The sequence below is a fragment of the Labrus mixtus genome, chromosome 2 (assembly GCF_963584025.1).
Source record: "Labrus mixtus chromosome 2, fLabMix1.1, whole genome shotgun sequence".
Classification (NCBI taxonomy): Eukaryota; Metazoa; Chordata; class Actinopteri; order Labriformes; family Labridae; genus Labrus; species Labrus mixtus.
Window position 1 is genome coordinate 14660201 of NC_083613.1, and position 16382 is coordinate 14676582.

Consider the following 16382-nt stretch of genomic DNA (forward strand, 5'->3'; position numbering starts at 1 on the left):
GACAAGATATCTCCCAACTGTTTCCTTCCTCCTCTTTTTCTTTCTGTTCACCCCGTCTCTTCAGGTCTCATAACAACAAACTACAATCAGCCGCCTCTTAGCTCCCTCCTAGAATCCAAGCGTCAAAAACAACACAGACAAGGCCTCGTGGGTTTCCTTTGAATAATAAATCCTCGTGGTCGCACCGCTGTGGAAGAGAGACAAACGCCTCTTTTTCATCCGAATGTTTCTGGGACATAATCGGAGATATCCTACCTTCAGACTGGGCAGGATGCAGAAGCAGGACCCCCAGACTCTGCATCAGGAGAAAGATCCGGATCATGAGAGCAGACAAAGTTTTGATCCTGAACCGACTCGTGTTCTGATCCTGTAGCTGATCACTTCCTGTGTTTGTATCTGCTTCGATCCTCTCGTCGAGACGTGCAATGTTCATTTCATGCTGTCATTTTTTTTCCATTCCATTTAAAACAAAAGTCCCGTCTAAGGTTGTCAAGACACCAGATTTTTAAACTGCTATCTGAATCTAGCAAAAATAAGATCTTGATACCCGACAAAAAAAAACACAAGTCCTCAGGCCTTTGCAGGATGAGTCCGGTTTTTTTAATGCATTTTTTTTGGGGGGGGGATATCTGGAGAAAATAAACATAACGCAGAGACACCTTGCAATCGATCTTCAACAGCAGCTGACAGTATGGGGGGGCACTACAGAGATGCACACACACACAGGGATGGATGCTAAAGCGGATGATCGAATTTGTTCCGAAATAATTAATGATATAATAATAGATAGAAATAATGAATAAAGTTTCTGAGTCAGTGGGCAAACATGATTGACACAAAGTGAGATCATCTTTATTTTTTAATGTGCATCAATTTCAGACGGAAAAAAAGGGACCCGGTGTGCAATGGCCTTTAAGCACCAGATGTTGAGTAATTGTCTTGTCTCTAATTCCCAAAAAAGCAGGCTGACTCCTGCACAAATTCATTGACAACATTTCAGTATTGAAACGCTGCCAACATGTTTGTGCTGACTCTTTGGCTCACTTCATCTCCCTGTTAAAAAATATGACAAAACTTGGTAATTTTGGATACCATTGATCACTATAGTGACAGAAATTGATGGTTTTAAAACACATGGTTTTTAAAAGTATCAGAGTATAAAAAATATTGACAACCTTATTCCCCTCATCAATCAGAAATGTCGGACTGTAAGTCGTCCAAACGTCTAAAGTTTGATCCAACTTGGATTGGTTCAAGTTGTTCAAGATGTTTCCTGTGAAGCCTCCTAGATGAGATGGTCAAACTTATTCAAAAACTTGGAGTTCAATTGACTTTTAGCTCAAAGTTAGAACCATCATGACCTGGATGAGTGGGAACAATCAGAGAAAAATTGCCTCATTTTTTTTTTTTACATTTGACTAAAATCATCATTTTGCATTCTGCAGAAACTACCCTCGCTTCTTTTCCCCCGCATGGAAAATTAAGTGACGTTATAATTTTGTCTGGTAAGTCTTAAAAAACTGTGTCACCTCTATTTTCACTCTTGAGTCCACTGCAGCAGGTTTTTGACGAGGTCATTGTCACTGTACGCTCAGGGGGACCTTAGGGATCTTTGATGTTTTATTGCTAAGTTTAATGTGTTCAGCGGTGAGCGTAAGAGGCATGGCGTCGATTTCTTTGTCCAACCAGTCAGCTCCCTTTTGTCCACGTCTTGGCTACAAATAACATCACAGGTGCGACATGTCTGCGCCCATAGTGGCTTCACTTTTGAACAACAAAAGGAGACAGAGACTCGCTGTCCATATTTATATACAGTCAATGATTGATCAGGTGATCTGATCCGAAGCTTGATCCAAAGCCAACTGGGCTTGCTTGAAGATGTTGAACTCAAGAATTCAAGATCTTCAACCAAGTCCAGTTATTAATTACCATGAACTGGATGACTGAGAACCTTCACAGGTGATCTGATCCAGTTTTTCTTGTAGTGGGCTGGTATCAGGGAGCTGGATTACATCATCCCAGGTCGAAAAAAGGTGTATTAGCAAATCTGGATCTTTCTTATCGAAGGGTGTACTGCCCAAACTCTAGTAATTCAAGGGGTCTTCATTTTGTCTGAGAATTGCAAAAATGTTGATTTTATAGACGGAAACACCCGGAACAGGCCATCCCACCCACCTCTTCCTGCCCTTCATTCTGATTTTTTTTTCCATTTTCTGTTCTTCTGAAAGTCACAAGATGAATGCACACCATTTTTTTTTTTCATTTTTAAATTTAAGATCACGGACAGGAAGCAAAGAAACGAGACCGTTAGGCTTAAAGGGAAGGTGAAACTTGTTGGAGGGTTAAACTAACTGGTCTGTCCTGAACCTTCCCCCCTCATCAGACTGTCTTCTTACATCCTGTCAGTCTTTAAGTCTCTGTCCCTTTATCTATCAGCCACTTCTTCCAACATATTTCATTAAAGCTGACAGGTTGGCTCACATGTGTCTCTCAACTCGCCCTCAAACTGTGGTTAAGTAATTGGATAATGGACTTTTCCACTCAGCATCATCTCAGTTATGTTGCGGTCTGTGGCAGCATGTCTGGGAGGAGAACTCGAGTGGGGACTGGGGAGTCTTTGTACGTCGGGGTTTGTATGAAAATTTTATAGCTGCACTTTGAGCATATTTGGGAACATTTTTGTAATCTGTGTTTATCAGTTTTGTAGGAGGGGAGCGGTCATGAGACACACGTTTCTTTAAGTAGTTAAAAACTTAAAAGTTTGAGCAAATAGTTTGGTTTGCATCCGCAGTTTTCATGTGTAGCGGAGTTGAGAGATGATGTAGCTCCTGTCTCCTTTTCTGTGATTGTCTTTCACACAGATGTCTGTCACTTTGTAATCTGATGATGATGATGATGACGATGTGTTTTCTCCACTGTTTGTACTCTATTGTACATTATGGCTGTCCAAATATGTAGAGATACAGATTTTTAGACCAGTAGAAACTTTTATTTTTCACTCTTCAAACCAGCAACTAAGCCCGCCTGTATATTGAACTATTTTTTCTCTTGTATTAAAGTGAACTCTACATTTAGGTGAAAATGCCCTTTTCATAAAAAGTGCTGCATATTGTGAGCATAAAGGTTTTTTTTTAACAGGGTACATCGACACGGTGAACTCTTGTAAAGAGTTCTTCTTGTTTTTGTAAGAAACAAAGCTCTTCAACATAACTTCTATATTGACATTGCATTATTATCTTGTTTTATTTATTCATATCTACAAAAAAAAAATGGTTCTCAGTTTTTTTGAGTAATGTTGAAGAAAACGTAACTGCAGATAAAAGAAGTATTCTATGTTTTTAACGGATCATTGAAACTCCCAAGAGATTCTCTTTTGTACTTGATAGGACATTTCATCCTAGGTAATAAAGTAATGTTTTTGACACCATGTTACTACTCCTCGTGTTTTCTTTTATTTTATTTTTAAAGGAGCAGTATGTAAATCGGTCCCCTGGTTTAAAATGGGTACTGCAGTCCATATTCAAAACATTACAGAGAGCTGTCTCCCCCCGCCCCCTCCTCTCTAGAGTCCATGCTCACACAGGTTGCCATGTGGTGGACACTGAAGCTTCAGTGTTTAGCCAGCTCTGCATCGGTCTGTAAACCTTTCTGTGTTCTAACCTCTCTCCATGTTTCAAAAGCATCTCCAATATTGATCCTAGTTTGAGCACGTTTCTGCTCGTGGAGCTTATTAGAAACATGCAGAGGCTTTTTAGGTCGGGTACAATCACTTCTATCTGAACCACTTCTCTTGCCCGCTTCCATCGCTGCAACACCTGTTGGTTTGACCTGATAACTGCTCTAATATCTGGCAAACCGAGGGGCGTCCAAAACGGCCGTGTGGGGGCTGTCTTAAAACTGCCTACCTTCTCTGGTCCAAACAAATCCAGAGCATTCAGGACCAGAATCTAAAGTTAGAAGGAGGACATACTGACTGCTGCATTGTTGTCAGAGAAGCCAGCACTTCAACATAACATGTTTCATTAATGTCTGATCATATAGTAAGCTCACTTTATCATTTCACTCACTACACATCTTACTGATTGGACCTTTAAAAGGTTATACATGTTTAATAATGTGCATAGAACTTATATTGAACTCAAACATTTCTTACATTTTTTGTAAGTGTATTTATTAGTGTTGTAATGATACGCCACCGATCCGGTTCTATGACCAATTTTAACATTAAAGATCAAGTGAATCGGACTGCAGAGCCCTGGATCGTTAAAAATGTAACATGAACCGGTTGATTGGTTGATCTTGACATTATGACAAGCCTACTAGCAGCTAAATCATCACAAATATTCCCTGTCAGCTGGCGGTCTGAAGATATTTCCTCGAGAGCAGCTGATCAGGCCGTGGTCGACCGTCATGCCTCAGTGTACACTGCACAAAAAAATCCCACAATCAGGCTGAAATTTGACCCAACTTCTAAATCAGTCTTACCACTAAAAATCGGTTCTTAATCGGCCTGAAATCGCACAGTGTACACCCAGCTTCAGTGAATGAAACTGGCCTTGTAAAGCAAATTCAACCCACAACATAGCTGGTTTTTGGCTTCGAGGGAAATATGTGTGATATGTGATCCAGATCCACAGACCAATTAAAACATGGATGTAGTCTCAATGACGTCAACCATTGGTTGCTGGTGTTTGGAAGCCCAACAATGGTGGTCTGGTCGCCATATTGAAAATGTTGCCTCAAGCTAAATTTCAATCAATCTAGAATGAGATAAAGAGTTGGACGGGCCTAAAGCGTCCAGGCAAATAGCTACAACGTGCCCACCTGCCGGTTACCTCAGCCACACCCTGAAATATTTATATTAATGAATAAATATTTGGCTAATTGAAATCATGGATGATTATTTAAAAATCAATTAATTAACACAAGCTTTCAGACCAAATTGTTTTTTTGAACTATGATGTAATCATGGTTATTCCTGCTATAAAAAAAATACATTTTAAAATGGGACCTAATGGGGATTCCCTGTCGTTTGGAGCCAACCTCAAGTGGACACTCAAGGAACTGCAGTTTTTTCGTACTTCTGCAGTTGCTTAATTTTTCAACATCAGTTTGAAGTCTTCCACTTGAATTGAACCCTTAGCTTAACTCTTTTTGAGCTTCAGTTGAAACCTGTGTGACATGTGGACACTAAATGACGCGGTCATGACCCCAAACGCACTCACACTAACTCATCCTGTGATCAAATTACCACCATGACACATAAAAGCCACCTTCAGCGTTGACCTTTCACTCTCCTCGCACGCCCTTTTTTCCCCCACCTCCCTTACTCTCAACTCCCCACTTAAACCGCTAAATGAATCCAGAGGCTCGCACAAACGCCTAAAACACAGCCAATGACCACAAGCCCCGAGTGGTTTCCATCCAGCATCCGCACCTCTTTCGCTCACTCCCCACTTGTGGTTTGGGGGCTATCACACAGGAAGCAACTAAGAGATATTACAACCTCCCCCTCCTCTCCTCTCCTCCCTCCTCCTCCTCAACATCCTCTGTGATCAGGAATGTCCTCCCGCTGCGATAGTAGCCAAGATGTGGAGCGGGCTCCCGTTTCCTGCCCGCCTGCATCTGTTCCCTCCAGCGCTGATCCCAGATAGAGGCTTCCTCGAGCCTGGGAACTGACCGGCCCAGCTGACAGACGTACAGAGGAGGAGAAAAGAGGCTTAGCCCTGCCTGCCTCCACATCCAAGTTCCCAAGTCAGCCTCTCTTCCCGCAGGCCAGACAGAGACCAGGGTTGTTAAAGTTTAATTAGAGCGTCTTACTTTGGGGGCTCCTTCTCATGCAATCACTGGGAATGATAATGAGGATCGATGTTTCAGTCAGTGAGCAGATGTACTGTATGTGAGTGGAGGGTTGGTTTGAAGACAAATAAAGATTTCCCACAGGGTCAAAAAGTACGAATCACATACACTTTATTATCTGGTTTATGTTTAGTAAAGCAATGTAAGCATTCAGTGCAAATCTTTTCCCATTCCTCAGAAGCGTGAGATCAAGGTCATTGTACAATCAAGCGAAAGATTTCTGATTAAATAAGAAGCTGTCTGTTTGGAAAGACAGACCCTCTCCTGTTTCAATCCCCTCGCTGTGTCATTTTACGTAACCTTCTTTATTTTCCCTCCACCTTGCCCCTGCCTTCCGCTTTCTCTGATCCTCCCTAAATACTCTCAACACCCCCTTTATTTTTTTTAGCTTTGGCCTATGTAGAGGAGAATGTGTTTGTGTGTAAGCAAGAAAACAAGATCCACCCCAAAGAGGTGAAGTGAAGGAGGCACTTGTGTCCAGGTGTGGAGAGGATCAGATTCCTGCGATTGGATTTATGCCGTAGTCCCTACAACAACAAACCCCCCTCTTCATTCAGCAAGGCCCCTTTTGATGTCCCGGTCTACTCAGGCAGATATTTCATCGTGGACACATAATTAAAGTTAGAAAAACAAGCCGCTCTCATGACAAGCGAAGGTCTTGTGCTCTCTTCTCTCTGCTGAGGTTTGTGGAAGCTTTTTTTTTCAGGCCCTTCATTCCCTCCCTTTTGTCCTTGGAACAATAACAGTGCATTTCCTGCTACTCAAAAACAACCACAGTGACAACATGTACGGGATCGGGGTGCTACAAAACAATACTACTCAGTGCAATACAACATTATGCATTCCTTTCAATTTAGATACATAAACCATCAAATCTGCATGATTCAAATAATGGACTTGTACGTTGAGATCCAAGACTCCTACTTGTTCTTAAATGTAGACAGCAACTGGAAATTAATACTGATAATTTTCTATGACTTCTAAAGGCAAACAAAGCCATCAGCAACAAGATAATGTAATTATAAATTGTAAATGTTTAAGGCCTGAAACCACTGCTCCAGTGTAGGTGTTGGATTATTAAACTGTCTTTTTTTTTTTTTTTACATTTTTAACAGCAAAGATTGATGGATTGATTGGTGAGACATTAGACTGTTCAAAGAAATCAAAATGAGATTTTTTGTCAGAAAACACAGCCTACACGTGGGAAGGATCTGCAACGAGATCAGGGCTTGAGTCCACAGCTGGAAGCGTTCAGAACCTTCGTTTTAGAGCGCTTCTCACCAGCTCAACTCATTGTTGCTAGGTTATGTTAATTTTTGAGCTTCCCTCTCTAGTGACAGTTAGGTGTATTTTAGATAGCTCCGTGTGTTAAATATTTGCTTTAATTCAAGGACATATCACCAAGAAAACATCAAAACAATGTAAAGGAGTCGTGTCCTGGCATCAGCAGCACACCTGAAAAAGTGGAGTCATACTACCATCTCCAGTCCCTCCACGTCTTGATTCTGATTGGTCGGTGAGGGAGAAGTGACATTGACAAGCACAACGCTGTTCCAACAGTTTAATTGTTTTCAACTGAGACCTCTGTGAGCGCAGTGGGAACAAACTTCTGTCGCGAGGGCATTTTAGCTCTCAGGGTGCTGAGTACTGAAAATGCTGAACTACTAGGTTTTGTATTGAAAACAAGCGCTGCCAGCGCATAACGCTGTCTGTGGACACAGGGCCTAAGTGATACTGCTTTGTCCATAGGGGGCGCCATCATTGACACAAACTGAAAGTTCCTCACAGGAGATTAAATAACAAGAATAACAAATAGTGTTATGATTACAAGACATATTTCCCAATATAATTTAAACATTTTCAATTTGGGGGCTTCATGAACCAGCCATGAATTAATGAGGATTTGAGTCTAGCTGCTAGTTTGAAACATGATTATGGGGCTGATGGGGGCTTCTTTGATACCTAAATGTTAGCAAATTATCATTAAAGAAACACTTAAATTAAGCAACTTGTATTTTCCATAAATGCGTCATAAGTCGGTACTTAAAAGAACTAAACAAAAGAGTAAGAGAAAGATGACCTGGATACAGAAACATGATAGCAGTCCATAAGAAAATAAATCCACGATGTCTGAAAAGTGTCTTCTGTCTTACACAATACTGAGGGGATACTTCTTAAGTTCAGGCTGCAATGTCTCTTCCCCTGCAGCAGGGGGCGATAGTCCGGTTTTTGGTTCACCTACACCTGGAGCGGGTTGCCTCCAGGGCCTTCTGGTGCCTCCGTTTGTTGAACCTCTTGACATAGTTGTTACTTCGCAGGAGGCCGTCTCCAGGCTTCAGTTTACCTCCCAGGAGGTTCAGGAGGTCGGTGGGAAGATGGCGCCTCCGGTGGTAGATCTGGCCCATCACAATGTATCGTGTCCCTTGATAACACAAATGGGAAATGTTGAACAATTTTCATGTTTTCACCAAACATAGTCGTTACTGCTTTGGCTGACTCCAGGAAAGCGTCTGCCTCATGAGAAAATTTTGAAAGAAACATGATTCATGGGACTTGACCACAGGCTGTAAAAACAATTGACAACGCAACACGTCGCCTCAAGTGAAGCCACAAGATTTAAAGCTCCCCCTACTGACTGACTGCAGTTTAGGTCATAAACCCCACCTCCTTCATGTAACCAGATGGGACATGACTCAAACTATAAAAATGTTTTGTCGTGAAAGTTATTATCACACTGATTTATGTTTAAGCGCTCTTTTCTTTCTTATTTGATGCTTTGAATGGGTTTAAAGAAATGCCATGATTGACAGCTCTGTTGATGAATGGGGCTCCTACGACACAGCAGCGTGCATAAAAATGAGCAGATAAGAGAACAAACGGGGTGATGAAACGTAACAAACACTAACACAAGAGTCATTGAACTCTCCATAACCATGATTTTTTGCTTCAAACCTGTGCTGTCAACTTAACCCACCCAAAGGATCTATGAGGTTTATCGGTAAGTTGAATGTGTTGAGTTTTTTTAGAGGACGCAGCATGATGCAATTTGAATTGGTAGAACCACTCAATAACAAAGTGTAAAGATAATAGGTAATGCATATATCACTGTAGTTTTTCTTCTTAGTTGGCTTTCGAGCCCAGCTATTACACTCACCAAGTTTGATGTCAGGGCAGGGCTTGCTGCATTTGTAGGTGTCCAAGACCAGAAGGCGAACTTTAAAGAAAAAGCTGTCTGGGGTCACGTAGAGACGACTCATCTTGTAGAAACCGTCGCTGCTCACCATCAGAGTAATGAGGCGGATCCCTTTACGCAAGACGTCAATGTCGTGAACAATCCCGTTGATGGCTGTTATAGAAAAAACATCGTATGTCAAATTGTTGGAAATTCATTGTGGTTAACTTACAGTTAAAGGGCACCATGATGTTTTTAATGGATTAGTTTGACATTTTCAAACTTTTTTGCTCAAAGTAATGGGAGAAGAATATACCACTCTTTTGGTAGCCTCAATAAAAAGCTAAGAAATAGCCTGCGGTTTGCTAAGGTAGTTTACAACACAGGTCGCCAGCTTCTTTAAATGGTAACAATATTAACCAATAAGCACTTTTAGAGGTATATAAAAAAGTGGTTTGCTAAGCAAGCTTACAATACAGTTTGCCAGCTGCTTCAAACAATAACTTTATACACAAAACGCACCTTTAGAGGTGAAAATAAGAAAAGTGGTTAACTAAGCTAGCAAACAAATACATTTGCCAGCTTCTTGGAACATTAGTAGCATGTTGCATCTTTAGAAGTCAAAAATTTAAGTGGTAGCTAGCTAAAGTTAGTATAGCTAGCTTTCAAAGCAGTTAGTTTCTCAGACATCAAAAAATTAAAATGGTCAGCTAAGCTAGCCTACAAAGCAGGTAGTCAGCTTCTTTGAACAGTAACTAGAAAAAAGTACCTTCAAAGATAAAATAAAAAATGTAAAGCTATGAGCTAAGCTAGCTTACAAAACAGCCAGCTTTTTCATCAAAAATACTAAAGGCGCTGCCACACTAACTTACAAAACAGTTTGCAAGCTTCCTTGAACAAGGACAATCCATCAAAAAGCTCCTTTAGACGTGACAAATTGAAGCAGTTTACCTTTGTTATAACACCAAGAAATTACATATTAAAAGTGAGCTAATTGACTGCTGATCTTGGCTTCCTATTCATTGTGCACCGATGACCGAGAGCGATTTAATAAAATTAACACAATTTTTTAAGTTCTATTTCTTATTTTCAAAATCACTGGAATGGCTTTGAATAAAAAAAAAGGTTCATAAACGAAACTCAAATTTAAGAACTACTATGCTAACAAAATAGACCAAATGAAAATGTAGAAAAGACTGGAGATAATGTGCTTAGAAAACATTGTAGTTGAAAAGTTTTTTATCTTAGAAAACTGGATTATTGTCTCCATTGTATACGTACCAAACTCACTGTAGCAGTAATACTCTCTCTCTTCCTTCTCCTTCCTGCACTCGCTCATGCAGAAGGCGTCATGGGTGAAGTCAGAAGACTCTGCAGAGAAGAACACAAGCAGAGGAGGTGATGAAAAATGAGAAGAAGACGAAGAAGAAAAAGCCAGACTCTCATTCCAGCGTCAGGAGAGAAAGGACAAGGTTGTCATTACAAAAGCCAGGCGCTACATTCCTCTGCATGGGACTGGAGGAGGTGGAGATGTCAGAGGGGATTCATCTGTGGTACATTTTCCATCTTAATTATAATGTGAGAACACACTTACTTTGCATCAGTTGCATGTTATATTTTACCTCCCAGAAGACTGCCAACAAATGGAGACATTTACAGACAGGGGTGGTTTTTGACCATCCCTGTCATTAACACTTATTTGTGTTATCATGTGTGTTTGTGTGTGCATGTGATAGAACTTTATGACTGACCTATTTTCACATAAGCTATGACAAATTATTTTTGATGTTTTTTTAAAGCCATAATTAGACAGGATACACAAAAGATTGTCCACAATGGGTGCGAAAATCGACAGAAACCAAAAGTCCCTCAGAGGAACTTTAAAATAACAGTAAGAATCAGGGGCGTGTCCAGACTCTTCGCTACGGGTGGCCCAATCGGGGAACTGATTTAGGCAGGGGTGGTATAAAGTGAGTGTGCACACATAATGAATTAATTTAATTTATTTGCCCTTAATATCTCCACTTGTGAAAAAAAAATATTCTTATTTGAATTCATTAAGGACTCAAAAAATGTCCAAAGTCACAATTTAAACTACTTAAATAACAATATGCAGGAAATGGGTTTGGTGCGCTTTGGCGCCCACTAAAGGTCTCTGAGGGCAACTGCACTGTGGTAGATAAAATAGTTCTGTTACGACTACCCCAACGTGCATTTCTTTACAAGCAGATGGTGTGAAACTGACAAAAAGCTAAACAAACAAGTCGGCAGACAAGGTACAGAAATATTACAGGATTGTGTGAAAATGTGTATTCAACTGTTACCATGGCGTTTTCACATTAGGCATGATTATTTTGTATTGGTTTGCAAATCCACCAATAAAAAGAAGAAACCATGGCAACCACTTGCATCATCAACTGGACTACATGTCTCGTGTGGACAATGAAGTCTATCCCTCTTCCTCCTTCCACATCTACCTTGCAGCTCAGAGGAGGAAATGGGCCCTTGCGGTGCAGATACAACATTTTTTGGAAGAGACAGGAGACGTTTAGAATTGCGTCATACAGTATAGCAGCCCACTTCCTTGACTTATCACAGCGCTCCCATTGACCATTTAAGACCATTTAAGACCATCCCACTTAAGTACACATGAATCGTGCCCGAGACCTACTCTTCAAGCAGACTAGTGTCCGTTACACTTATGTTCACACTGATCAAATGAACCCGACTGGGGGTCAAATGTCCCTAATGTGAAACCACCCGTAGCTTCTTCTGTCACCTTCTCTGCCCCTTAGCCTCAGCATTTGTATTAAACAGAACAAAGATGGGTTAACTAGCTTATTTTTATAACTAAAGGCTGATGTGTGAACTAGTGCCGTAGATGTATGGACTTCTCCCTAGACGACCTCTACTACTACTGCAGTAAATGGATTGGAAGAAATGCCATCCTCATTCCTGCCCTGCACAACTGTCTTATTAAATAGATGTGCAAAGAAATTACTAATATTTAAAGACCTAAGATCACAAAATATGCTACATTGACATGTTAAAAAAAATTACAAGCAGCCTGTTGTAACACAGCTCAAATCTGACAAGGTAAATAGCCAATCATATTCTAGGACTTTAGGATGGCACCTGGGGAGGCCAATCAGATTTCAGAGGGGGTTATGCCACCCTTGGCCTTCCTATTGTAAATGTTTAAGGCCTGAAACCACTGCTCCAGTGTAGATGTTGGATTATTAAACTTTTTTTTTTTTTTTTTACATTTTTAACAGCAAAGATTGATGGATTGATTGGTGAGACATTATACTGTTCAAAGAAATCAAAATTAGATTTTTTTTTTGTCAGAAAACACAGCCTACATGTGGGAAGGATCTGCAACGAGATCAGGGCTTGAGTCCACAGCTGGAAGCGTTCAGAACCTCAGTCTTTCTCCCTGGTTAGGGAGAAACCAGCTTTGTATCAGTGCAGCTTGGTTTCCTTCAGTTCCTTGAACCAGCATGCCGGATTGAGTTATTTGATTGTGTAATATCCTATTCTAAAGGTCAGGATGCAAAGATTATTACTGGTAATAAATACCCAGAATTTGAGCATCAAAGAATTTCCCACATGGCTTAAAATTTCCCATAACTCTTACATAATTTACAATCATTTGAAATATGTAATCCCAGAGGGGAGTTTAAAAATGATACATGTGGAGCTCAAAAGAGGAACAATCATAGATCCTGATTATGTGGACAGCTCTGTTCAAGGTCAGGATACATAAATCCTCCCGTACCTCGCCTTAAGATGTCAAACTGGTAGAGCAGGCTGGAGGAGCGCCGGTTAAAGACCACAGGAGGGCGGCTGTTGTTCCGGGTCGCTGCACCAATACCCGACTGATAGAGGCTGGACTTTCCTGGCCGGTTCTCCTCTGGGTCCAGACGTCGGTTTGGGGGGTCTCTGCGTGGGGAAGGTGCCGGTTGATGCGGCTGCACCTGAGGTTGTGTTTGGACTGGAGGCCTGGGTCTGGAGTTGGGGTGTCCCTCTGGTTCGCTCTGCTGAGGAGGACTGATGTTGGACTGGGTGTCCTGGTTTGGTTTCTGCACAGTGCGGTTGTTGTTGTTGTTGTTGATGTTTGTGGCAGCTGCTGTGGCTGCCGTCAGCAAAGTTTTGGGGAGCAGACCGGCAACTTCTCCTCTGGTTTTCTCGCTGTTGTGCTCCACCAGACGGTCGCTCTTGGGGCCCTTCTTGCTCTTGTTGTGCGGGCTGTGGTGGCGAGGGAGGGGGGCCAGGTCACTGTGTTTGGGCCAGACGGCTGAGGGGAGAGGATGGAGGGTGAACTTGGACTCGCTGGTCTTGCTGCTCTTCTCGAGAAGCTCGTTGATTGGCAGGGAGGGCTCTTTAACCACCAGCCAGCTCTGGTTGCTCGATGCTGGGTCAACAAAGCCGGTCTGGCCCTTTTCTATCAGAGTGTACAGCTCTAGGACGACACAGACAGAAAAAGTGACCGTCAGAGAAGGGTTGTCACAATACCAGATATTTTAAACTTCAACGGTATACCAATATCAAATATTATTGATACCCTTTTCTATGAAAGCCCTAATGGACATGCATCCATATATTTTATTTTGCAAGTGTATTTAGCTTATTTTCCCCAGATCTCAACTTAGGCTATTTATCTCAATTTCTCAGGATATAAACGCTGGTTTTCTCAAGATAATGAGCACATTTCAGCTGTTTTCTCAAGATCTTGAGAACTATATCTCACAGGTTATCACAGGAAAACAAGCGTTGTTATCATAAGACAATGTGATTAGTGACTCGAGATCTCCTGAAAACAACCAGAATGAACTCATTATTTCTGTATTAATAAAAAGTAAGGATGTATGTCCACTTAGGGCTTCTGTATGCTTCGATACCATGGCAACAAAATAGTCCTCGCCTACCCAATATCTGGTCATTTCTTGCAGAAAGTTTTTAATTTCAAAAACAGACATACTCCTGCACTCTGTCTAAATTGCAAATGTCGGCAACATTTTGAAACTGAAACTTTGCCCATGTACTGTATTTAAAATTTAGACATCCCCTTTCTCTTTCTCTTTTAGCAGCTTTCAGTTAAAATTACAACTAAAGAACCAAATTGTTTTTTTTTAAAGCTCCGGTACTTTCTAAATATCATCCATCATTTTATTGTTTTAAAAGATGTAGCATCCAGAGACCCAAAATTGTGACAACCTTGCTTCAGAGGGACATTTTCTTCCATTTGATTTACCACATAACTGTTGAATGAAAGCCCCTCTGCACCAAAACTAAGATACAACAACAGATCATTTAATTTACTAAATAACTTTGGAGAACCTTTTCTTAATCTTTCTTTTTAAAACTGATCATATCGATACTTTTTTGATTTTTTAAGTTTTATTGTTGGGCTTTTTTTACGCCTTTATTTTAGAAATAGGATGGTGGATAGAGTCAGAAATCAGGGAGAGAGAGGAAAATGACATGCGGAAAGGAGCCACATGTCAGATTCGAACCCGGGTTGCCCGCTTGGAGGACTACAGCCTCCATACATGGGGTGCACACACTAGCTAACTAGGCTGCCGGTGCCCCATATTGACACTTTTTAAAAAAGATTTATCACTAACTTTCATCATGAGGAATTTTATAAAACTTTAAAAAACGAATTAATCTTTTTTTAGGTTGGAAATGTCCAACTTGTTAAAAATCTAGAGTTATGACATATGACACATATATATTTATTATAAACAGCCATAGTCATACAATTCTCTAATCCTTCAAAGTCTTAAAAGGACTGCTCTTTACGTCACTTTAATCTAGATCACATTATCGTTTGGGATGTAATATTTTCCCAAAGGTATTATGACGACAATGCACCACAGACTTTTGTACCTTGTGAAGTATTATAGACTGATTGCAGAATATAACTGATGTGATGATGGTTATTTACAATTCTAATATTCTAATATCTAAATATTTTGCTGAAATCAGAAGTTACAGATTTGTATGCAGCTCTGAAATAATACACAAAAAAAAATAAAACATGCATTGCCAAAAGAGAGCATTTGATTTGCTAGGAAATCTGAATCCTCCAAAATCAAAATTCTAAATAACTACAAATCTGTGCGATTGAAAATCTTTGCACTCACCGTTGACAACATGCTCCTCTGCCTTGTCAAGAGGAAACCCGAGAAACAAGAGGAACAGAATAATCCCTGTCATCCTGGTTTGTTCAGGATGTGAACACACGTTAAGGTCTGCTGCAGAGCAAGGGAGTCCTGGGATTTTTATAGGGGCCGCTCAGGAATGAGAAGGGACGGGGTGGAGAGGGAGAGGGAGAGGGAGAGGGAGAGGGAGAGGGGAGAGGGAGAGGGAGAGGGAGAGGGAGGTGGTGGGACGTCCCGAACACAGAAATAAAAATGACACTCCCTTCATTCATAAACGGATTCCATTCCAGAGCAACATGACAGGGGGATGTTTTCTAAGAAGGTCCATATATAGCCACTGCTGCTGTTGTTGTTGTTGTTCTGTCTGTTTGTTTGTCTCTGTCTGTCTGTCTCTCTCTTTCTGTCTCTTCCTCTGTCCCTTTTTCCATCTCAGAGAATCAGCAGGATGAGTCTGCTCGAGGTTTCTGCCCTTTAGAAGGATGTTTTTCCTAAATTTTGCAAAGTGCTGTAAATCATAAAACAAAGAGTCTAGACCTTCTCTTTTTGTGAAGTGTCTTGAGATAACATTTGTTATGGATTGTGGCTATACGATTGATAGAATATAGGAGAGGATACCAGATTTACCTTCAGGTAAATGGTGTTAAACACAGGGTTCACATTCCTTTATGTTGGTTGTTTAATTGCTTGTTTATTTTTATTTATTGAAAATCCCAGTCAGGGCAGATGCTATCAACCCTTGTGTTATCATTATTCTTGATCTCAGGTGGAGGTAACAGTTAACCTGAATATAAAAACATAAATGAGTCTTCACTGCTCTCTGGGGGTCACTGTGTGGAACTGCAGACATGAACTGTATATTATGAAATCATTTTAAAATATGGTGACCAAACTGACAACATTTGGGCTGGAGGGCAGCTGTGACCTGTGCTCCACTACAATAAAAACATATAATAGAGATTATTCTCATACAAATTTCTGCATAAATCCTCTCAAGAGTATTAGGATACACATTTATTATAACATTATTTTATATGAATCGGTAACTATCAAAATAATTAACTTTCATTTTTGTGGTTGTTCTAAGCAGATTTCTCAAGGTGGACTTTGGGCAGAAATGTTCCTCTTAATTTGACAAATACGCTGTCCTTTACCTTCTTTCTTTTCCTTCTAATGTATTTTTATTG

General features: G+C 40.7%; 2 protein-coding genes across 5 annotated transcripts in view; one reads left to right on the forward strand and one right to left on the reverse strand.

The window, feature by feature from the left end:
• Nucleotides 1–711, forward strand: part of LOC132994068 (nucleosome-remodeling factor subunit BPTF-like) — a 49110-nt gene extending 48399 nt beyond the window's left edge. For all 4 annotated transcript variants that reach the window (XM_061064179.1, XM_061064188.1, XM_061064206.1 and 1 more), the window contains one exon: nucleotides 65–711. In XM_061064179.1, the coding sequence (XP_060920162.1) occupies nucleotides 65–101 (37 nt within the window). In that variant the 3' untranslated portion in view covers nucleotides 102–711. The remainder of the gene's footprint in view (nucleotides 1–64) is intronic.
• Nucleotides 712–6233: 5522 nt separating this feature from the next.
• Nucleotides 6234–15351, reverse strand: LOC132985705 (UPF0450 protein C17orf58 homolog). The gene is made up of 5 exons (XM_061052916.1): nucleotides 15181–15351; nucleotides 12810–13493; nucleotides 10313–10402; nucleotides 9014–9205; nucleotides 6234–8281 (listed from the first exon to the last, which is right to left on the reverse strand). The coding sequence occupies exons 1-5, from the start codon at nucleotides 15251–15253 to the stop codon at nucleotides 8094–8096; spliced, it is 1227 nt and encodes a 408-aa protein (XP_060908899.1). The 5' UTR covers nucleotides 15254–15351; the 3' UTR covers nucleotides 6234–8093.
• Between the last annotated feature and the right edge of the window lie 1031 nt (nucleotides 15352–16382).

Coding starts and splice junctions, on each gene's coding strand:
- LOC132985705 (XM_061052916.1), bottom strand. CDS start 15,253: ATGACAGGGATTATTCTGTTCCTCTTGTTTCTCGGGTTTCCTCTTGAC. Junction 10,403..12,809: donor GTTTGACATCTTAAGGCGAG/GTACGGGAGGAT, acceptor TCTTCTCTGCAG/AGTCTTCTGACTTCACCCAT. Junction 9,206..10,312: donor TTACTGCTACAGTGAGTTTG/GTACGTATACAA, acceptor TTTCTATAACAG/CCATCAACGGGATTGTTCAC.